Source organism: Scyliorhinus torazame, chromosome 21, assembly GCF_047496885.1.
Source record: "Scyliorhinus torazame isolate Kashiwa2021f chromosome 21, sScyTor2.1, whole genome shotgun sequence".
Taxonomy (NCBI): domain Eukaryota; kingdom Metazoa; phylum Chordata; class Chondrichthyes; order Carcharhiniformes; family Scyliorhinidae; genus Scyliorhinus; species Scyliorhinus torazame.
In genome coordinates, this window is record NC_092727.1 from 14889429 (window position 1) to 14904620 (window position 15192).

The window sequence follows — 15192 nt, forward strand, 5'->3', positions numbered from 1 at the left end:
TAGTGACCAGATAATCTGTATGTTGGTTGAGGGACAGATAATCGTCCCAACACCGTGTAGAACTCCTCTACTCCTCGTTGAACAGTGCCATGGAATCATTACATCCATCTGGATGTCCCGTTGGTCAGTGCAGCACTCCCTCAGTACTGCACTGGAGCGCGAAGGAAGAGGTTAACCATACAGGATGCCATGTTTAGGGTTTAGGTGTAACAGTTTAATTGTAGAATAATTGGATTATTGCTACCCACAGAACCATAGAAAAGTTACAGCACAGAAGGCGGCCATTCGGCCCATCTTGTCCATGCCAGCCCGAGGACACCCAGGCGCCCTTTCTAATCCCACCTTCCTGCACCCGGTCCATTGCCCTCTGGCCTACAGCACTTAAGGTGCAGACCCAGGAACTTTTAAAAATAGTTTCGGGTCTCTGTCTCCACCACCAACTCGGGCAGCGAATTCCGGACTCCCACTACCCTCAGCGTTAAGAGCGTTCTTCCTCACGTCCCCTCTGCACCGTCTGCCACTTATCGTGAATCTATGTCCCCTGGTTCTAGAATTCTCCGCCCCGAGGAACAATTTTATCCTGCCCACCCTATCTCTTCCCCTCATAATTTTACACACCAGGGAGTTAAATCCTCCACATTGTGTGGGATCTTCTGCATGCACTAATTCTATAATCTGACCCGTTACAAGAAATGCTAGCACTTGAAATTAAATTATGTTTGACACTAAAGCATCACTGAAGCGGAAAGCTAAATTGGGACTGGAAAAGGATCAGCAAACAGCTCTTCCCCGGAGAGAAAAATATTTTGTTTCACTAACGATTTGGAGAATCACTGCTTCCTTCCAACCAGGATCCTGCTGTGAAACACATAATTAAGCAGATGCAAAAAGGAACACTGACGATGTTTAAGATTTAAGCTCGGATGCTCAGACGCATCAGAGCTGGGAAAAACAATGTCAGGCAGCTCACCCCCGTTCCTCCATTGATTTAATTAAATCTGACCTGATATTGTTTGTGTGCGAAATCTGGGGAAGCAAGCTTTAAAAAGTGGGAGATGGGAGCTGAGCATGTTTACCACAGGATTCCCAGCTCCAGATCTGCTCTTTTAACAAAATGATTTACAGAGTTGGTCCAGTTATGTTTCTTGGCAATCAGGATCCTCCCCAACACGTTGATGGTCGAGATTATGGCAAAGGTAATTTGAATGTCAAGGGAAGGTAGTTAACTCTCTTGTCGGAGATACTCATTACAGGTACAATAGGAGTTTCCTTTTGTCCCAGGTAATGCTAAATAAATCCTGGAGTATTCATGCTGACCATAGAATCCTTAGAGTGCAGAAGGAGGCGATTTGGCTCATTGAGTCTGGACTGGTCTTCTGAGAGAGTACCCTACCTATGCCCACTCCCCCGCCCTATCCCCATAACCCTGCCTAACCTTTTGGACACTAAGGGACAATTTAACATGGCCAATCCAGACTGTGGGAGGGGCTCCTGAAGGAAACCCACGCAGACACAGGGAGAACATGCAAACGCTACACAGACAGTGACCCAAGGCTGGAATCGAACTCAGGTCCCTGGTGCTGTGAGGCAGCAGTGCTAACCATTGTGCCACTGTGTTACCCGCCCCCCCCCCCCCCCCCATCTCACGGTGCCACCGCGGGGTAAAGTAAAGAAAATGTTCCTTTTCCTCATTACTTTCAACTTTATGAAGTTTTTGTAAATAAAATTAAGAGGGAAATTATTAAAATTAAAAGAGCTGAACGAGACACCTCGGGCGGGATTCTGCGCAAATCGTCAGGGCGGGAAAAAACGGCGCAAACCCTGGCGGGAACCACTCCGGCGTCGAGCCGCTCCAAAGGTGCGAATCCTCCTCACTTTCAGGGGCTAGGCTTTCAGAGTGGTTTGCACCGCGCCAGCCGGCGGGAAGGGGCTTGGTACCACGCCAGCCGGCGCCGAAGGGCCTCCGCCGGCTGGCGCGAGTTGGCGTATGCACGGGAGCGCCAGCGTGTGCTGGTGTCATCCCCGCGCATGCACAGGGGGGTTGATCTTCACGTCGGCCATCGCGGTACAAGGCTGACGCGGAGGAATAGAGTGCCCCCACGGCACAGGCCCGCCCGCGGATCAGTGGGCCCCGATCGAGGGCCAGGACACCGTGGGGGCACTCCCCAGGGCCAGATCATCCGTCCCCCCCCCCCCCCCCCCGTTCCCCCCCCGAGGACCCCGGAGGCCGCCCACGGAGCAAGGTCCCGCCGGTAGGGACCAACCTTGATTTACGCCGGCGGGACCCTCGTTAAACGGGCGGGACTTCGGCCCATCGTGGTCCGGAGAATCTGGGCGGCCCGGGGGCCCATTGCGTCACGCCGGTCCCCGCCTGTCTCCGAGGCGGGTGGCGCGATTCACACCGGGGCGATTTTTGGGGGGGCCGGAGAATTCAGAGGACTGCAGGGGCGGGATTCACTCCGACCCCCAGCGATTCTCCGACCCGGTGGGACATCGGAGAATCCCACCCTTCAACTCCACCAGATTTCCCTCAGGTTTAATATTTCATACCTGCATTTATCCAATTGCCAATGCAGAAATACTGTGACTCTTGGCCAACACAAGATGGCTGCCACGCCTGCTGCCATGTGGAGAAAACCAGTAAGTGAAAAAAGGATAAAACATAGAGATAATAACCCATAAATGGAGAATGCTGGACAGGATAATCAGTTCCTGCAGCATGTATGTAGGAGCTCCTGTTAACGGGTCAGAGCACTGAACCTTGTCCAGGATAGCAAGTTAAATCCTATATTCCTCACCAAAGATACAGTTTCAGTTTCAGTTTATTTTCCTTTATGTCTGTCCTGGCTGCTGACTATTTCATCGCAGAGTTAAACAAAACCGGCCACGTACGGTGCGTGTTGGTGACAAACACAGGCATGGGGGATAACATTCACGTTAAACAAGTAATCTTTATTACACAGTACTTCACCTGAGAACATCATGAAATCAAGACAGTACGCATTTCAAAGCTATTATTAAAACATCCCGTTCCATTTATTTTCTGCAGTAAATCAGGTTTGTGTGTCAGCCGAGCAGTCTGTAATGGTCACAGAGAGCAGCGTGTCCTGGTGATCAGCAAATACAGGCTTTCCCCATCACAAGGTAATTGGATGGGATTTCCAGGCCTCTCTCGCCAGCGGGATTTTCCAATGCCGCCAAAGTCAACAGGGATTTGAATGCCCCACCCCCCCCAGCCGCATCCACCACGGGAAAACGCATCAATGCGGGGTCGGAAAATCGCGGGCAATATTGTGTGACAGCCACACTTTGTGACAGCAGTTTTCCCAAGAATGGAAGCAACCTGTGTTACATTCTTCTGACAGACTCAGTGCTACATGTTTGTTAATACAGCATGTTGGAATCCTGGCGAGTGAATAAATAAAACCTAAGAGTACTGAGGTAAACAGTGGAATGTCGACATGCTAACACTGCAAAACGAGACGGACCAGAGTTGGTTGTTGTTGAATGCATCATTTGATTTGTCCTACTGTTCTTCATTAAAATTTTCATTGAACGTTTTCCACAGCGAGGTCAACTTGCTTTTAAAGTCTTTAGCATATGGAATGACGTGCTCATGGACGTTCTTGGCCAGAGGACTGAATGTCTGTCTCGCCACCTCCATGTTCTGATAGAATCTTTCACTCAGTTTGCTGGTAAAAGGGGAAGTATTCTGGTGGAATTCATCCAGCCGCTGATTCAGAATCCCACGGGCGTTTTCAGTAAATGGTGCAACCTTCACTTGAAGGTCCTGAATATTGGTCTGGATTTTCTCCTGGACTTTCTGAGCTAGAGGTTGGAGGCCTTCGGTATTCTGAATAATGTGCTTCTTGAGGCTGCTGGCTAGGGGTGCGAGCATAACCTGGTATTCCTCAACACTCTGATTGACCCTACTACGGAGATCACCAGTGTACAAAAGGATTTTGGCTTTGAGCTCTTCCAAGTCCTTCTGAATCTTCTCTTCCAGCTTCAACCTGTCTTTCTGTAATTTCTCTTGAATCTCATCGGACAGAGGGGCCACTATCTTTTGCAGCTCCGTAACGTAACTGTTCAGTTTCTCCAAGCTCTCTGAAATCCTTAGGCTGCAAAGAGAATCAGAGATTACAATGAGGGCTCCACCTCTGTCACATGTTTGTACCCCAAGCTAACTAGTCCTTGTAAAATATAATTTGAGCAGAATGTCCAATCCACCTAACAAGGACATCTTTCGGGACTTGTGGGAGGAAACCGGAGCACCCGGAGGAAAACCCACGCAGACACGGGGAGAACGTGCAGACTCCGCACAGACTGTGACCCAAGCTGGGAATTGAACCTGGGACCCTGGAGCTGTGAAGCAACAATGCTAACCACTGTGCTACCATGCTGCCATTCCCACCTGCCTTCTTTGATCAAATTAATCACTTGCCCAACTTCCAGCTGCAGTTAAGCCCAGAAGTGAGCGGGTTAGAAGCGTGTGTGTGTGTCATGAAAGAGATTTTGGACCCACCATCCCCCCCCACTCCCCGCCCCCCCCCCCCCCCCCCCAACCAGCCAAAACCCACCCATTTTATGGTTTAAAATTCAGCCGAATTATACCATTCTAAGGGCAGCACGGTGGCACAGTGGTTAGCATTGCTGCCTACGGCGCTGAGGACCCGGGGGTTCGAATCCTGGCCCTGGATCACTGTCCGTGTGGAGTTTGCACATTCTCCCCGTGTCTGCTTGGGTTTGACCCCCACAACCCAAAGATGTGCAGGGTAGGTGGATTGGCCACTCCTAAATTGCCCCATAGAACATAGAAAAATACAGCACAGAACAGGCCCTTCGGCCCACGATGTTGTGCCGAACCTTTGTCCTAGATTAATCAGAGATTATCATAGAATTTACAGTGCAGAAGGAGGCCATTCGGCCCATTGAGTCTGCACCGCCTCCTGGAAAGAGCAATTGGAAAAAATAATTGGGTACTCTAAATTTATTTTAAAACAATAAAAAAAATTAAACCATTCGAATGTAAATTAGTCAAAAACAATCGTTCACAATCATTTTTAATTGCGTCTATCAGAGTTAACACTTCCAGCCGTATGTCTCTTCGTCAGACATCTGATACGGACTCGGAACGTTAACTCAGTTCCTCTCTCCGCAGTCTTTCCCGCATTTTCCGTCTTTATTTCAGATTTTCAGCATCTGCAGTGATTTGCTCTTACGATCATAATGTTATTCTATTGTACAAATAGCCAAATGCTTGCTGGAACACTGGCGATGGTTCAATACTTACTTGAACTGCTTGCCGATTTCAGAGTTATCGATGTGCTTAATGGTGTCTCGAGCTGTGTCGCTCACTTGGTTAAAGTAGCTCTGAAGAGTATTTTTCAGCTCATTCAGATGGGTTTGGGATTCCTCTTGCCACAGGACTGCGCCTCGAGTTCCTTTAAGAAGAAAGGTCTTAATTGTAACAATCATTAAACCAGGCCTGAGACACTTTTCATATTTATCATTTGGACTCTATTGTACTTAAAGAAAAATCCACAGACTGACATTTTTGTCTTATATAGGAAATACACTAATTTATGTACATTCGCTTGAGTTAGTGTGTAATAAATAGGTCCTCTGCTGAAGATCATCTGAAAGTTTGAGCGACACGGTGACACATTGGTTAGTTAACCTGTCTCACTGCGCCAGGCAGCCAGGTTCAATTCCAGCCTTAGGTGACTGTGCGGAGTTTTCACGTTCTCCCCGTGTCTACGCGGGTTTCCTCCGGGTGCTCCGGTTTCCTCCCACAGTCCAACGGTGTGCAGATTAGGTGGATTGGCCATGCTGAAATTACCCCTTGGTGCCCAAAAGGTTAGGTTGGGTCACGGGGATAGGATGGTGTCTAGGTACGGTGCTCTTTCAGAGGGTCGGTGCAGACTTGATGGGCTGAATGGCCTCCTTCTGGAGTTTAAGTAAACATAAGCAACACGACCATTTCCATCTGAATGTATGAGATGACTGTCAGGGTTAAAACACATTCTCCCCGTGTCTGCGTGGGTTTCACCCCCACAACCCAAAGATGTGCAGGGCAGGTAGATTGGCCCCATTAAATTGACCCTCAATTGGAAAAAAATAATTGGGTGCTCGAAATTTATTTTAATAAATCAAAGGTACATCAGGTTTCAGCCAAGAGTTAGGATATTTTCTCAGCAATGGTTTGCCATTACAGTATTGCACCTGACAGCAGCATCTCTAAGCAAGGGGAGAAACATCAGATGTTCATTGTCCATTGCCCTTCCCAGAAATAATATACTGGATAAGGACAGGATAGCATTTTTTGATGATATCCGCCCCCCCCCCCCCAATAGGGGCAGGAGGAGGCCATACGGCCCTTCAGGCCTGCTCCGCCATTCATTATGATCATGGCTGATCACCCAACTCTGATCCTGCCTCCCCCCCCACCCCCCATATCCGTTAATCCCCTTTGCCCCAAGCGCAGTATCTAACTGCTTCTTGAAAACATGTGTTTTGGCCTCAACCTCTTTCTGTGGTAGTCAATTCCACAGGTTTGCAATAACTTCCAAAAATAAAATTAACTCACAACTAATAAGCCCACAATAAAAGTACCAGTCGTGAACAGGTCACCTGATTCAGTTTGCTTTTTAAACTAAATTCAATCTATCTGCCCCATTTGCGCAGAATGTTTGTAACGAAGTGAGGAACCTCTACCATCGCGAAGGACAAGAGCAGCAGATGTACGGGAACATCACCCCCTGCAGGTTCCCTTCCAAGTCAAGTATGTCAGAAAAAATAGTGATCAGAACATAACAACATAAGAACTAGGAGCAGGAGTAGGCCATCTGGCCCCTCAAGCCTGCTCCGCCATTCAATGCGATCATGGCTGATCTTTTGTGGACTCAGCTCCACTTTCCGGCCTGAACACCATAACCCTTAATCCCTTTATTCTTCAAAAAACTATCTATCTTTATCTTAGAAACATTTAATGAAGGAGCCTCTACTGCTTCACTGGTCAAGGAATTCGCAACCCTTTGGGTGAAGAAGTTCCTCCTAAACTCAGTCCTAAATCTACTTCCCCTTATTTTGAGGCTATGCCCCCTAGTTCTGCTTTCAGCCGCCAGTGGAAACAACCTGCCTGTATCTATCCTATCTATTCCCTTCATAATTTTATATGTTTCTATCAGATCCCCCCCCGCATCCTTCTAAATTCCAACGAGTACAGTCCCAGTCTACTCAACCTCTCCTCGTAATCCAACCCCTTCAGCTCTGGGATTAACCTAGTGAATCTCTTCATTTCCCTTATATATGTAGAATTTTTTTAATATAGAATTTGCAGAGCAGAAGGAGGCCATTCGGCCCATCGAGTCTGCACCGGCTCTTGGAAAGAGCACCTTTCCCAACCACACACCGCCCCCCCCCCATCCCCATAACCCAGTTACCCCACCCAACACTAAGGGCAATTTTGCACGGTCAATCCACCTAACCTGCATATCTTTGGACTGTGGGAGGAAACCAGAGCACCCGGAGGAAACCCACACACACCCGGGGAGAACGTGCAGACGCCACACGTCATTACATGAAGATATCAGGGAAATGCAATAAATTGGAATGTTTTTTGCTGGTATATTTTAAAAAACTATTGGAAAATGGAAGTTGCTTAAAGGCCGTGACAGTTTGATTGGATTAATGGAGCTAGTGCTTTTGATACGTTGATGAGCATAGCAAAACAGAAATAGATGTTCACCTAAGGAAAGCTGGTAACAATGAGAAATAGAACATGTTTGAGCAAGGTGTTAGAGGTTCAAAGGAGGCGACAATGTGTGAACATTGCATTTACATTCCAAAAGGTAGACCTACGAAATGAAGGTAATTAAGTTTGACTTCTGAAGATTTCAATTTGTATAAGGGAATATCAAAAGGGAAAAGCTATATATCAGAGGCATTCAACCTATGCAAAGGTTGAGACCTCAGCCAACAGGAGAAATAGTTGTTTCACCTTCCAGAAAGCCGAGTCTGTGAAGAAAGCCTGCCTTGAAAAACAAGTTGTTTTGATTTACTTCAGAGGCAACTTCAAAGAGATATAACTGCCTGGTGTGGTAACCGTTACTGGATGTAAAAAAATAGTTTTTAAAAATCTAGAAGATGTTGTGGACCTTCAAGCAGAATTAGCTCTGAAGGTAGTGAAATGAAGGTGTTTGCAAGTGGGTACAGTTAGCGATACTTTGTCTAGCTATTGTTTTAGTTAAGTGTACTTCTAGTTGACTTTATTGCTGTTTATTTTATTGTTTGATAAACATTTATTTTGTTTAACATCATAAAATGTTTGGGACACCATTCTCTGGATTTCAAATCTTTCTTCACAGTATATCAGATTACCAAATACAGTTGGGGGCAATTGTTTCAAGTTTCCCTTCTGGGATTTTGAATAACCCAACATTTATCATTGGATAGTGACTTGTGTCGCACACCTACTTGACTTCGAAATATATTGCCATCCCTTCACTTTTACTGGTATAAAATGTTAGAACTCCCTGCCTAACAGGGCACTGGGTGTACCTACACCACAGACATTCAAGAAGATGGAACAAACTGTCATGTGAGAGTACCTTTAAGAAATGGGTGTTTATAAATGGGTGTGTATATAAGTATCTGCAGTGAGAGTACCTTTAAGAAATGGGTGTTTATAAATGGGAGTGTATATAAGTATCTGTAGTGAGAGTACCTTTAAGAAATGGGTGTTTATTACTGCAGTGATGTCAGAGAGTGAGTGGAGCTGGGCTGTCTGTCAGCTTTTTACTTTCGTTTTAGGCTGTTTGCTGCAGGGTGTGTTTTAGTTTCGTTTTCAGAGCTGGATAGCTGCAGTCACAGCCAGAAGGTGTATTAGAGTCTCTCCCTGTAATCTAAAGACTGTAAATCGATCCTGGTGATTTAAAACTAATAACAGTAGTGACTTTAACCTGCTGTGCTTCTGGTAAAAGGTGTTTTAAGTCTTATGGATGTTAAAAGGAAAGCTTAAAGGATTACTGAGTGTTGAATTCTTTGGGGGTTGTATTTGAATTCATGGTTGCTAAGATGTTCACTGTATGTTTTAAAAAGGTTAACTTGAATAAACATTGTTTTGCTTCAAAAAATACTTTTCCATTTCTGCTGTACCTGTAGAGGGGGCCGTGTGCTCCCCATACCACAATCTATTAAATGTTGTGGGTCAGGTGAACTCCATGATACACTTTGGGGTTCTCTAAACCCTGGCCCATAACAAAACTTAAAGTTCTCACAGACGGGCAATGAAGTCAATACTCAGTGTTAGGTTTATTCTCAAAGTGATACATTGCAAAGGTAAAGCTCCTAACATTACTACCCACTGCCAGTGTCAATAAAACATGGGTTTGACAAAGAGTCATCCAGGCTCGAACCGTTGGCTGCCTACTCTCTCCACAGAATCTGTCAGACCTGCTGAGATTGTACAGCATTTTCCGTTTTTGTTTCAATAAAAAGTGCCCCTTCGTACATCCCATAAACCAACGGCAAAGGTGGGATATGTGCACATCAATTATCTAATGACTGCCGCCGATCTGTAAGCTCCTCAACCTTAATGTATAACTGGCTACTCGTCACCACCTTCTCAAGGGCCATTAGGGATGGGCTGACCTTGCTGGCAATGCCCACATCCCATAAACCAATCACAAAAATGCATAAGAAAAATCATTTAAGCAATAAAGTTATCGGCTCGATTTTATTCTGGCACTGACCATCAACTGGCAGCTGAAGTAGCTTCTGAGATAAGGTGTGAGGTTTAGCAGTAACGCTGAGGTATTTAGTTCAACTAGTGCAGGGACCTGCACAAATGGTGCATCTGATGTACGTAGAATTCGTAGATCAGCTTTAATTTTGTGCTTTGTTACAGAGTTCCTCAACAGCACACAACGCCAGACTGAACACCTTGATGTATTCAGGAGCTCTACGGTCACAATTATGGTTTATTATGCTTAAGAGGTCGATTACATAAGCATGTCGTTATTTACGAGTTAAATAAAATGATGAAAGTAATGAACCCTTTAAACCCGGTGATATCAAATGCTTCCCTTCAAATCAAAACCATTATTTGAACAAATCTTCCTCACCTATTCAGGGGAAAGGATTTTATGCACATACCTGTGATCAGAAAGATGGCCAAAGTCATAACAATTGCCTTCATGGTGGCTGCAAGGATCGACGCTGTGAATAAAATATTATTTTCAGAATTTATTAATTGAATGTTCATTTCATTTAAAAAAAAAATTTAGAGCGCCCAATTCTTTTTTTTTCCAATTAAGGGGCAGTTTAGCGTGGCCGATCCACCCACCCTGCACATCTTTGGGTTGTGGGGGCGAAACCCACGCAAACACGGGGAGAATGTGCAAACTTCACATGGACAGTGACCCAGAGCCGGGATCAAACCTGGGACCTCGGCGCCATGAGGCAGCAGTGCTAAACATTGTGCCACAGTGCCGCCTTATTTATTTCATTCATCCTGTCAGATGGTTACCTTCCATCTTTTGGGAACTTTAATGGCAGAGATATAGAACTAAAAATGTTTAACTGCACAAAGGCTCAGGTGGTATACGCCTTGTCTGTTTTACCACGGACCAAAACGGTTCCAGGTTTCATCTTTGACGAGGTTCATCTGAGCTGGGATCATAATGGAGCATCTCAATTTGCTACCATCAGCCTGTATGGGGAGGGAATAGAATCATCCCTGTTCCCCCTCTTCTCATTAACGAGTGATGAAAAGCGAGAGTTTGTGGACATGGGGTCCTGGGATACGAAACAATCAGGATAAACTGGAAAACAGTTAGATAGCCTGCTGGACATCCGGCTAAACTCCCGTTATGGAGCTGGGACCCCCAAAATGTCTGGTCAGTTTCCAGGGCCTGGCACCTGACAGTCAACAAGCAGGTGAAGTGTTTCAGGGTACCCACTCACCATCTCAGTAAGGACGGTGGGTGGACTCCCAAGGCTAGAGACCCAATAGGGAGCCCTCCAAAACTGACAGCTCAGCAACTGCACTGTCTGAGGTGGACACTGTTGATGAAGATACGAGAGTGGGAGGGAGAGAGGGGGGGGAAATGAGAGAGAGAGATGGCGACCCGAGAAGGAGATGTGCTCTCCTCAGACTGGAAACATTTTTAACATTAAAAAGGCCGCAGCTGTCAGGCCAACATTGGATGGACGTAGGCCCCAGCCGTGTCCCAATGGCCATGGCGACTGCTAGTGGGGGAGGGGGGAAAAAGTGAAGTTCCATCGCTGCATGCAGTACCGGCCCCCCATCCCAAGGAAGAGGTCTTCATCCCGTGACATGGATTTTGACCTCACTTTGAGGCCTAGCATGTGGAGCGTGGCTTTAATAGGTCCTTTAATTATCACACCAGCTGCTGGGGTACATGTGGGCACATACATCTCTGCTTCCACCCCAAGAACACAAGAGATAGGAGGCGTAGACCAAATGGACCATCGAGGCTGCTCCACCATTCAATATGATCAAGGCTGATCTTGAGCATCATTTCTCTGCCTTCTCCCCATATCCCTTAATTCCCGGAGAGACCAAAAATCTGTCAATCCCGGCCTTAAATGCATTGAACAGTGGAGCATCTACAATCCTCAGGAATTGAGAATTCCAAAGATTCACAACCTTTTGAATGATATAATTTCCCTCATCCCAGTACTTAAGGATCAGCCCCTCACCCTGAAACTGGGCCCCTGTGTATTAAATCCCCGATCAGTGGAAACAATGGAGGGGGTGGTGGATTTTCCCCCACGCCTCTGCGTCGTGCCCCCGTCATCAGCAGGAAACCCAAGGTGGGTGTTCACTGTCGGCGGGGTCGGAAGATCCCGCTGCTGAGAACTTGGCGGGAAAAGCCCCCAAACCCCCCCACCCTCCCTTATCTCAGCGTCTACCCTATCAAGCCCCCCTGAAATCTTGTATGGTTCAATGAGATTACCTCTCGTTCTTCTAAACTTCAGGGACTGTGAGCCTAATTTACTCAGCCTTCTAAATTATCCCAGGGACCAATTTAGTGAACCTTGGCTGCACCGCTTCCAAAGCAAGTATATCAATTCGAGTCATTCAAAAATTCAGCCAGTAAGATCTAGTTTCATGGCCAAACCAAGACTATTTGGAGTGAGGCACTAGAACCCCCCTGTATTCATGGGACCCGAGATATGCCAGTACCTTGAGGAAAGGACGGGGGCTGGGGGAAATAAAGGAATTTTTTTTTTTGTGGATATTAATATCCAGCTCATTAACAAAGGACTGTAAACATGGGCAGGATTTTAACAGACCAGTTCATCAGTAGGATTTCAAAGAACAAAGAAAAGTACCGCACAGGAACAGGCCTTTCGGCCCTCCAAGCCTGTGCCGACCATGCTGCCCGACTAAACTACAATCTTCTACACTTCCTGGGTCCGTATCCCTCTATTCCCATCCTATTCATGTATTGGTCAAGATGCCCCTTAAATGTCACTATCGTCCCTGCTTCCACCACCTCCTCCGGTAGCGAGTTCTAGGCACCCACTACCCTCTGTGTAAAACACTTGCCTCGTACATCTACTCTAAACCTTGCCCCTCTCACCTTAAACCTATGCCCCCTAGTAATTGACCCCTCTACCCTGGGGAAAAGCCTCTGACTATCCACTCTGTCTATGTCCCTCATAATTTTGTAGACCTCTATCAGGTCGCCCCTCAACCTCCGTCGTTCCAGTGAGAACAAACCGAGTTTATTCAACCGCCCCTCATAGCTAATGCCCTCCATACCAGGCAACATCCTGGTAAATCTCTTCTGCGCCCTCTCTAAAGCCTCCACATCCTTCAGGTAGTGTGGCGACCAAAATTGAACTCTATACTCCAAGTGTGGCCTAACTAAGGTTCTATACAGAAATTTCATTTAATGCATTTCATAAAAAGCAAAATTCCTTTGCCTTCACCTGGAGAATTTTCGATTTTCTTGAGGCAACACCGGGGTTAACTGTGTGAAACTGAATTTCAATCCTTGCTGAATTCAGGTTCTCTCTGTGTTTATGTCATTTATCTGATATTAGGCTCGGTGGGAAGGGCTGCCATCCCTAATTGGTTCACATTCTTGATCAGGATGGGTTTCACCATTCAAATTGAGTTGTGGGCCCACCTTCTCCACTTCGTCACCCTCACCCACCCCCAACCAAAAAAAAATTAAACTTTTGGGGGGAAAATCAAACTGACTTCCTGCATTTAGAGGACTATACAATCTTGGTGCAGCAGCCACAAGTGTTCACTCTGAAGCTTGTTACCTGGACAAATTTGGCAACACGGTCCTTAAATGATCAAACCTATGAACGTCCAGGTGGTCTGTTTGTGGTGGTACCGTGGGATCTTTCGTTAAATGGCTCAGTTGAAGATGAGCACCTCTGCAGACAGTGCAGCACTCCCTCAGTATTGCACTGCCCTGTAAACTTCGATTGCAAGCTTAACTCCTGAGTGTAGCAGCAACTTAGCCAAGTAAAATATGAATATTGGAGCCCTCTCTCTGTTACTGAGGGTGCGTTAGCTATAAGTTCCATATCAGAGAAAAATAACCTTACTTAATGCTCGCCAAAGCGGTTAGTTTCACTAAAATAGATCAAAAACTAGTTCTAAGAACAAGTGTTTGCAATTCATGGTAATAATTCCTCATATGAATATTTATGGATAAAATTTCATTTTGAGTGAATGTTATTTTTCAAACTGGATTAACCTACCACGTATCTATAATGTTTACCAAAACATTTACCCTGGAGCATAATGCTGCAATGCAAATAATGCTATTCTCAAGCATTTCACTTTAACCTTACTGCCATTTATGAGACACAACTCGAAAAACAGCAAAAATCAATGAAGCATCGCTCACCTCTCACCTTGAAGGCAGTTTCTCACCCGGCTCTGCTTCTTCTGTTGCTTGGCCCCGCAAGAGTCCTTGTATTTATCACTCAGCTGCTATCACATCTGATAATGAAGAGAACTGTAAACTGTGCTTGGTAAGTTTTAATTATGTGGAAGTATCAGAATCAAAGTTCAGAGTTCCCAAGTTGCCAACACTGACAACAGCCAATTTCCAACCAGGGGAGGGCAAAGATCAACTGGTCACACAAAGACCCGTTTGAAGCATTTGTAGTTCATGAGATGGTTTGTTTTTATTAGATTCATCACTCCATCAAAAACGGTTTTATTCCTTCTTTTAACTCTCACCTTTGCAAAGCATCTCCTCTCTATAGAGGCTGCGACACGGCTGCGTATTCCCGGCACTTATTTCTAATTCGCTGCACTGTCCCAGACAAGTTCAGCTCAATTGTTCTGAGCTTCTATTTGTTTAAGCTTCTCCCCTCCCCATTGTTCGCTCTCCCTCTCCAAAGGGATCTGACACAGAGTGATGGGCAACCTTCATACCTCACCATGATAAATAAAAACACCTGAATAAGTTTTAGCATGTTATTTGACTTAGTGTGACAAATAACCAAGCTATTATCTGGTGTCCTGGTGGATGGTATATCTGTAAGTTCATCAACCAGAATCAGAAGTAGAGGGCTTCCGGAAGATTTTGTAAGCTTTCTTTATTGACCCGGGTGAAATCTGTTATTTCATTACAGCCGATGGGTTGAAACTGGAATCACCTTGCCCGGGTTGGCATCATGCAGCACCACACAATCGGGGTTGCTCACTGAGGGCAGAATCCTCAGCTCTTGGCCTGGTCACGAGTCAGGACCATTTCCGCATCCTGACTGTCAGGGTGCCCGCCTGGGGAATCTTCCCAGGGGTGGCCAACGAAGAGGTTTCTTCCAAAGGGTGCAGCTCCCTCCAGAAGCACTCCTGGAGCAGTTTGGAATTGTTTAAAATAAATGGTGACCCCAGCTGTGAAGGGGGATCCACTCCTCAGGAGGGAGATGTGGACCTCCGATGGTCAACACACTGGGGAGTTGGGGGGGGGGGGGGGGTGATGGGGTTGCAGTGATCGTAGGAGACCCTGTGGGATCCCATTGGTCCTCCAGGTCAGGTTCGGAAGAGTTTTAGTTTACAACACTCATCCCAAATATATTGTCAAACTCACATTCAACATGACCCCAATAATTGGTTAGGTATATTCTCCAATTGCGTTTCTACTGATGGCCGTTTAACAAATATATGCACAAAAAATCACAGGA

At 46.0% G+C, this 15192-nt stretch overlaps 1 protein-coding gene across 2 annotated transcripts; it reads right to left on the minus strand.

Annotated features, from left to right (window-relative positions):
• Positions 1 to 2931: 2931 nt before the first annotated feature.
• On the minus strand, positions 2932 to 14028 carry LOC140398185 (uncharacterized). 2 transcript variants are annotated; one of them, XM_072486533.1, is made up of 4 exons: positions 13905 to 14028; positions 10159 to 10221; positions 5294 to 5444; positions 2932 to 4121 (listed from the first exon to the last, which is right to left on the minus strand). In XM_072486533.1, the coding sequence occupies exons 2-4, from the start codon at positions 10199 to 10201 to the stop codon at positions 3527 to 3529; spliced, it is 789 nt and encodes a 262-aa protein (XP_072342634.1). In that variant the 5' UTR covers positions 10202 to 10221; positions 13905 to 14028; the 3' UTR covers positions 2932 to 3526. The 2 variants fall into 2 exon arrangements, with proteins under 2 accessions (XP_072342634.1, XP_072342635.1); XM_072486534.1 differs by having other exon boundaries at positions 13912 to 13961.
• Positions 14029 to 15192: the final 1164 nt, after the last annotated feature.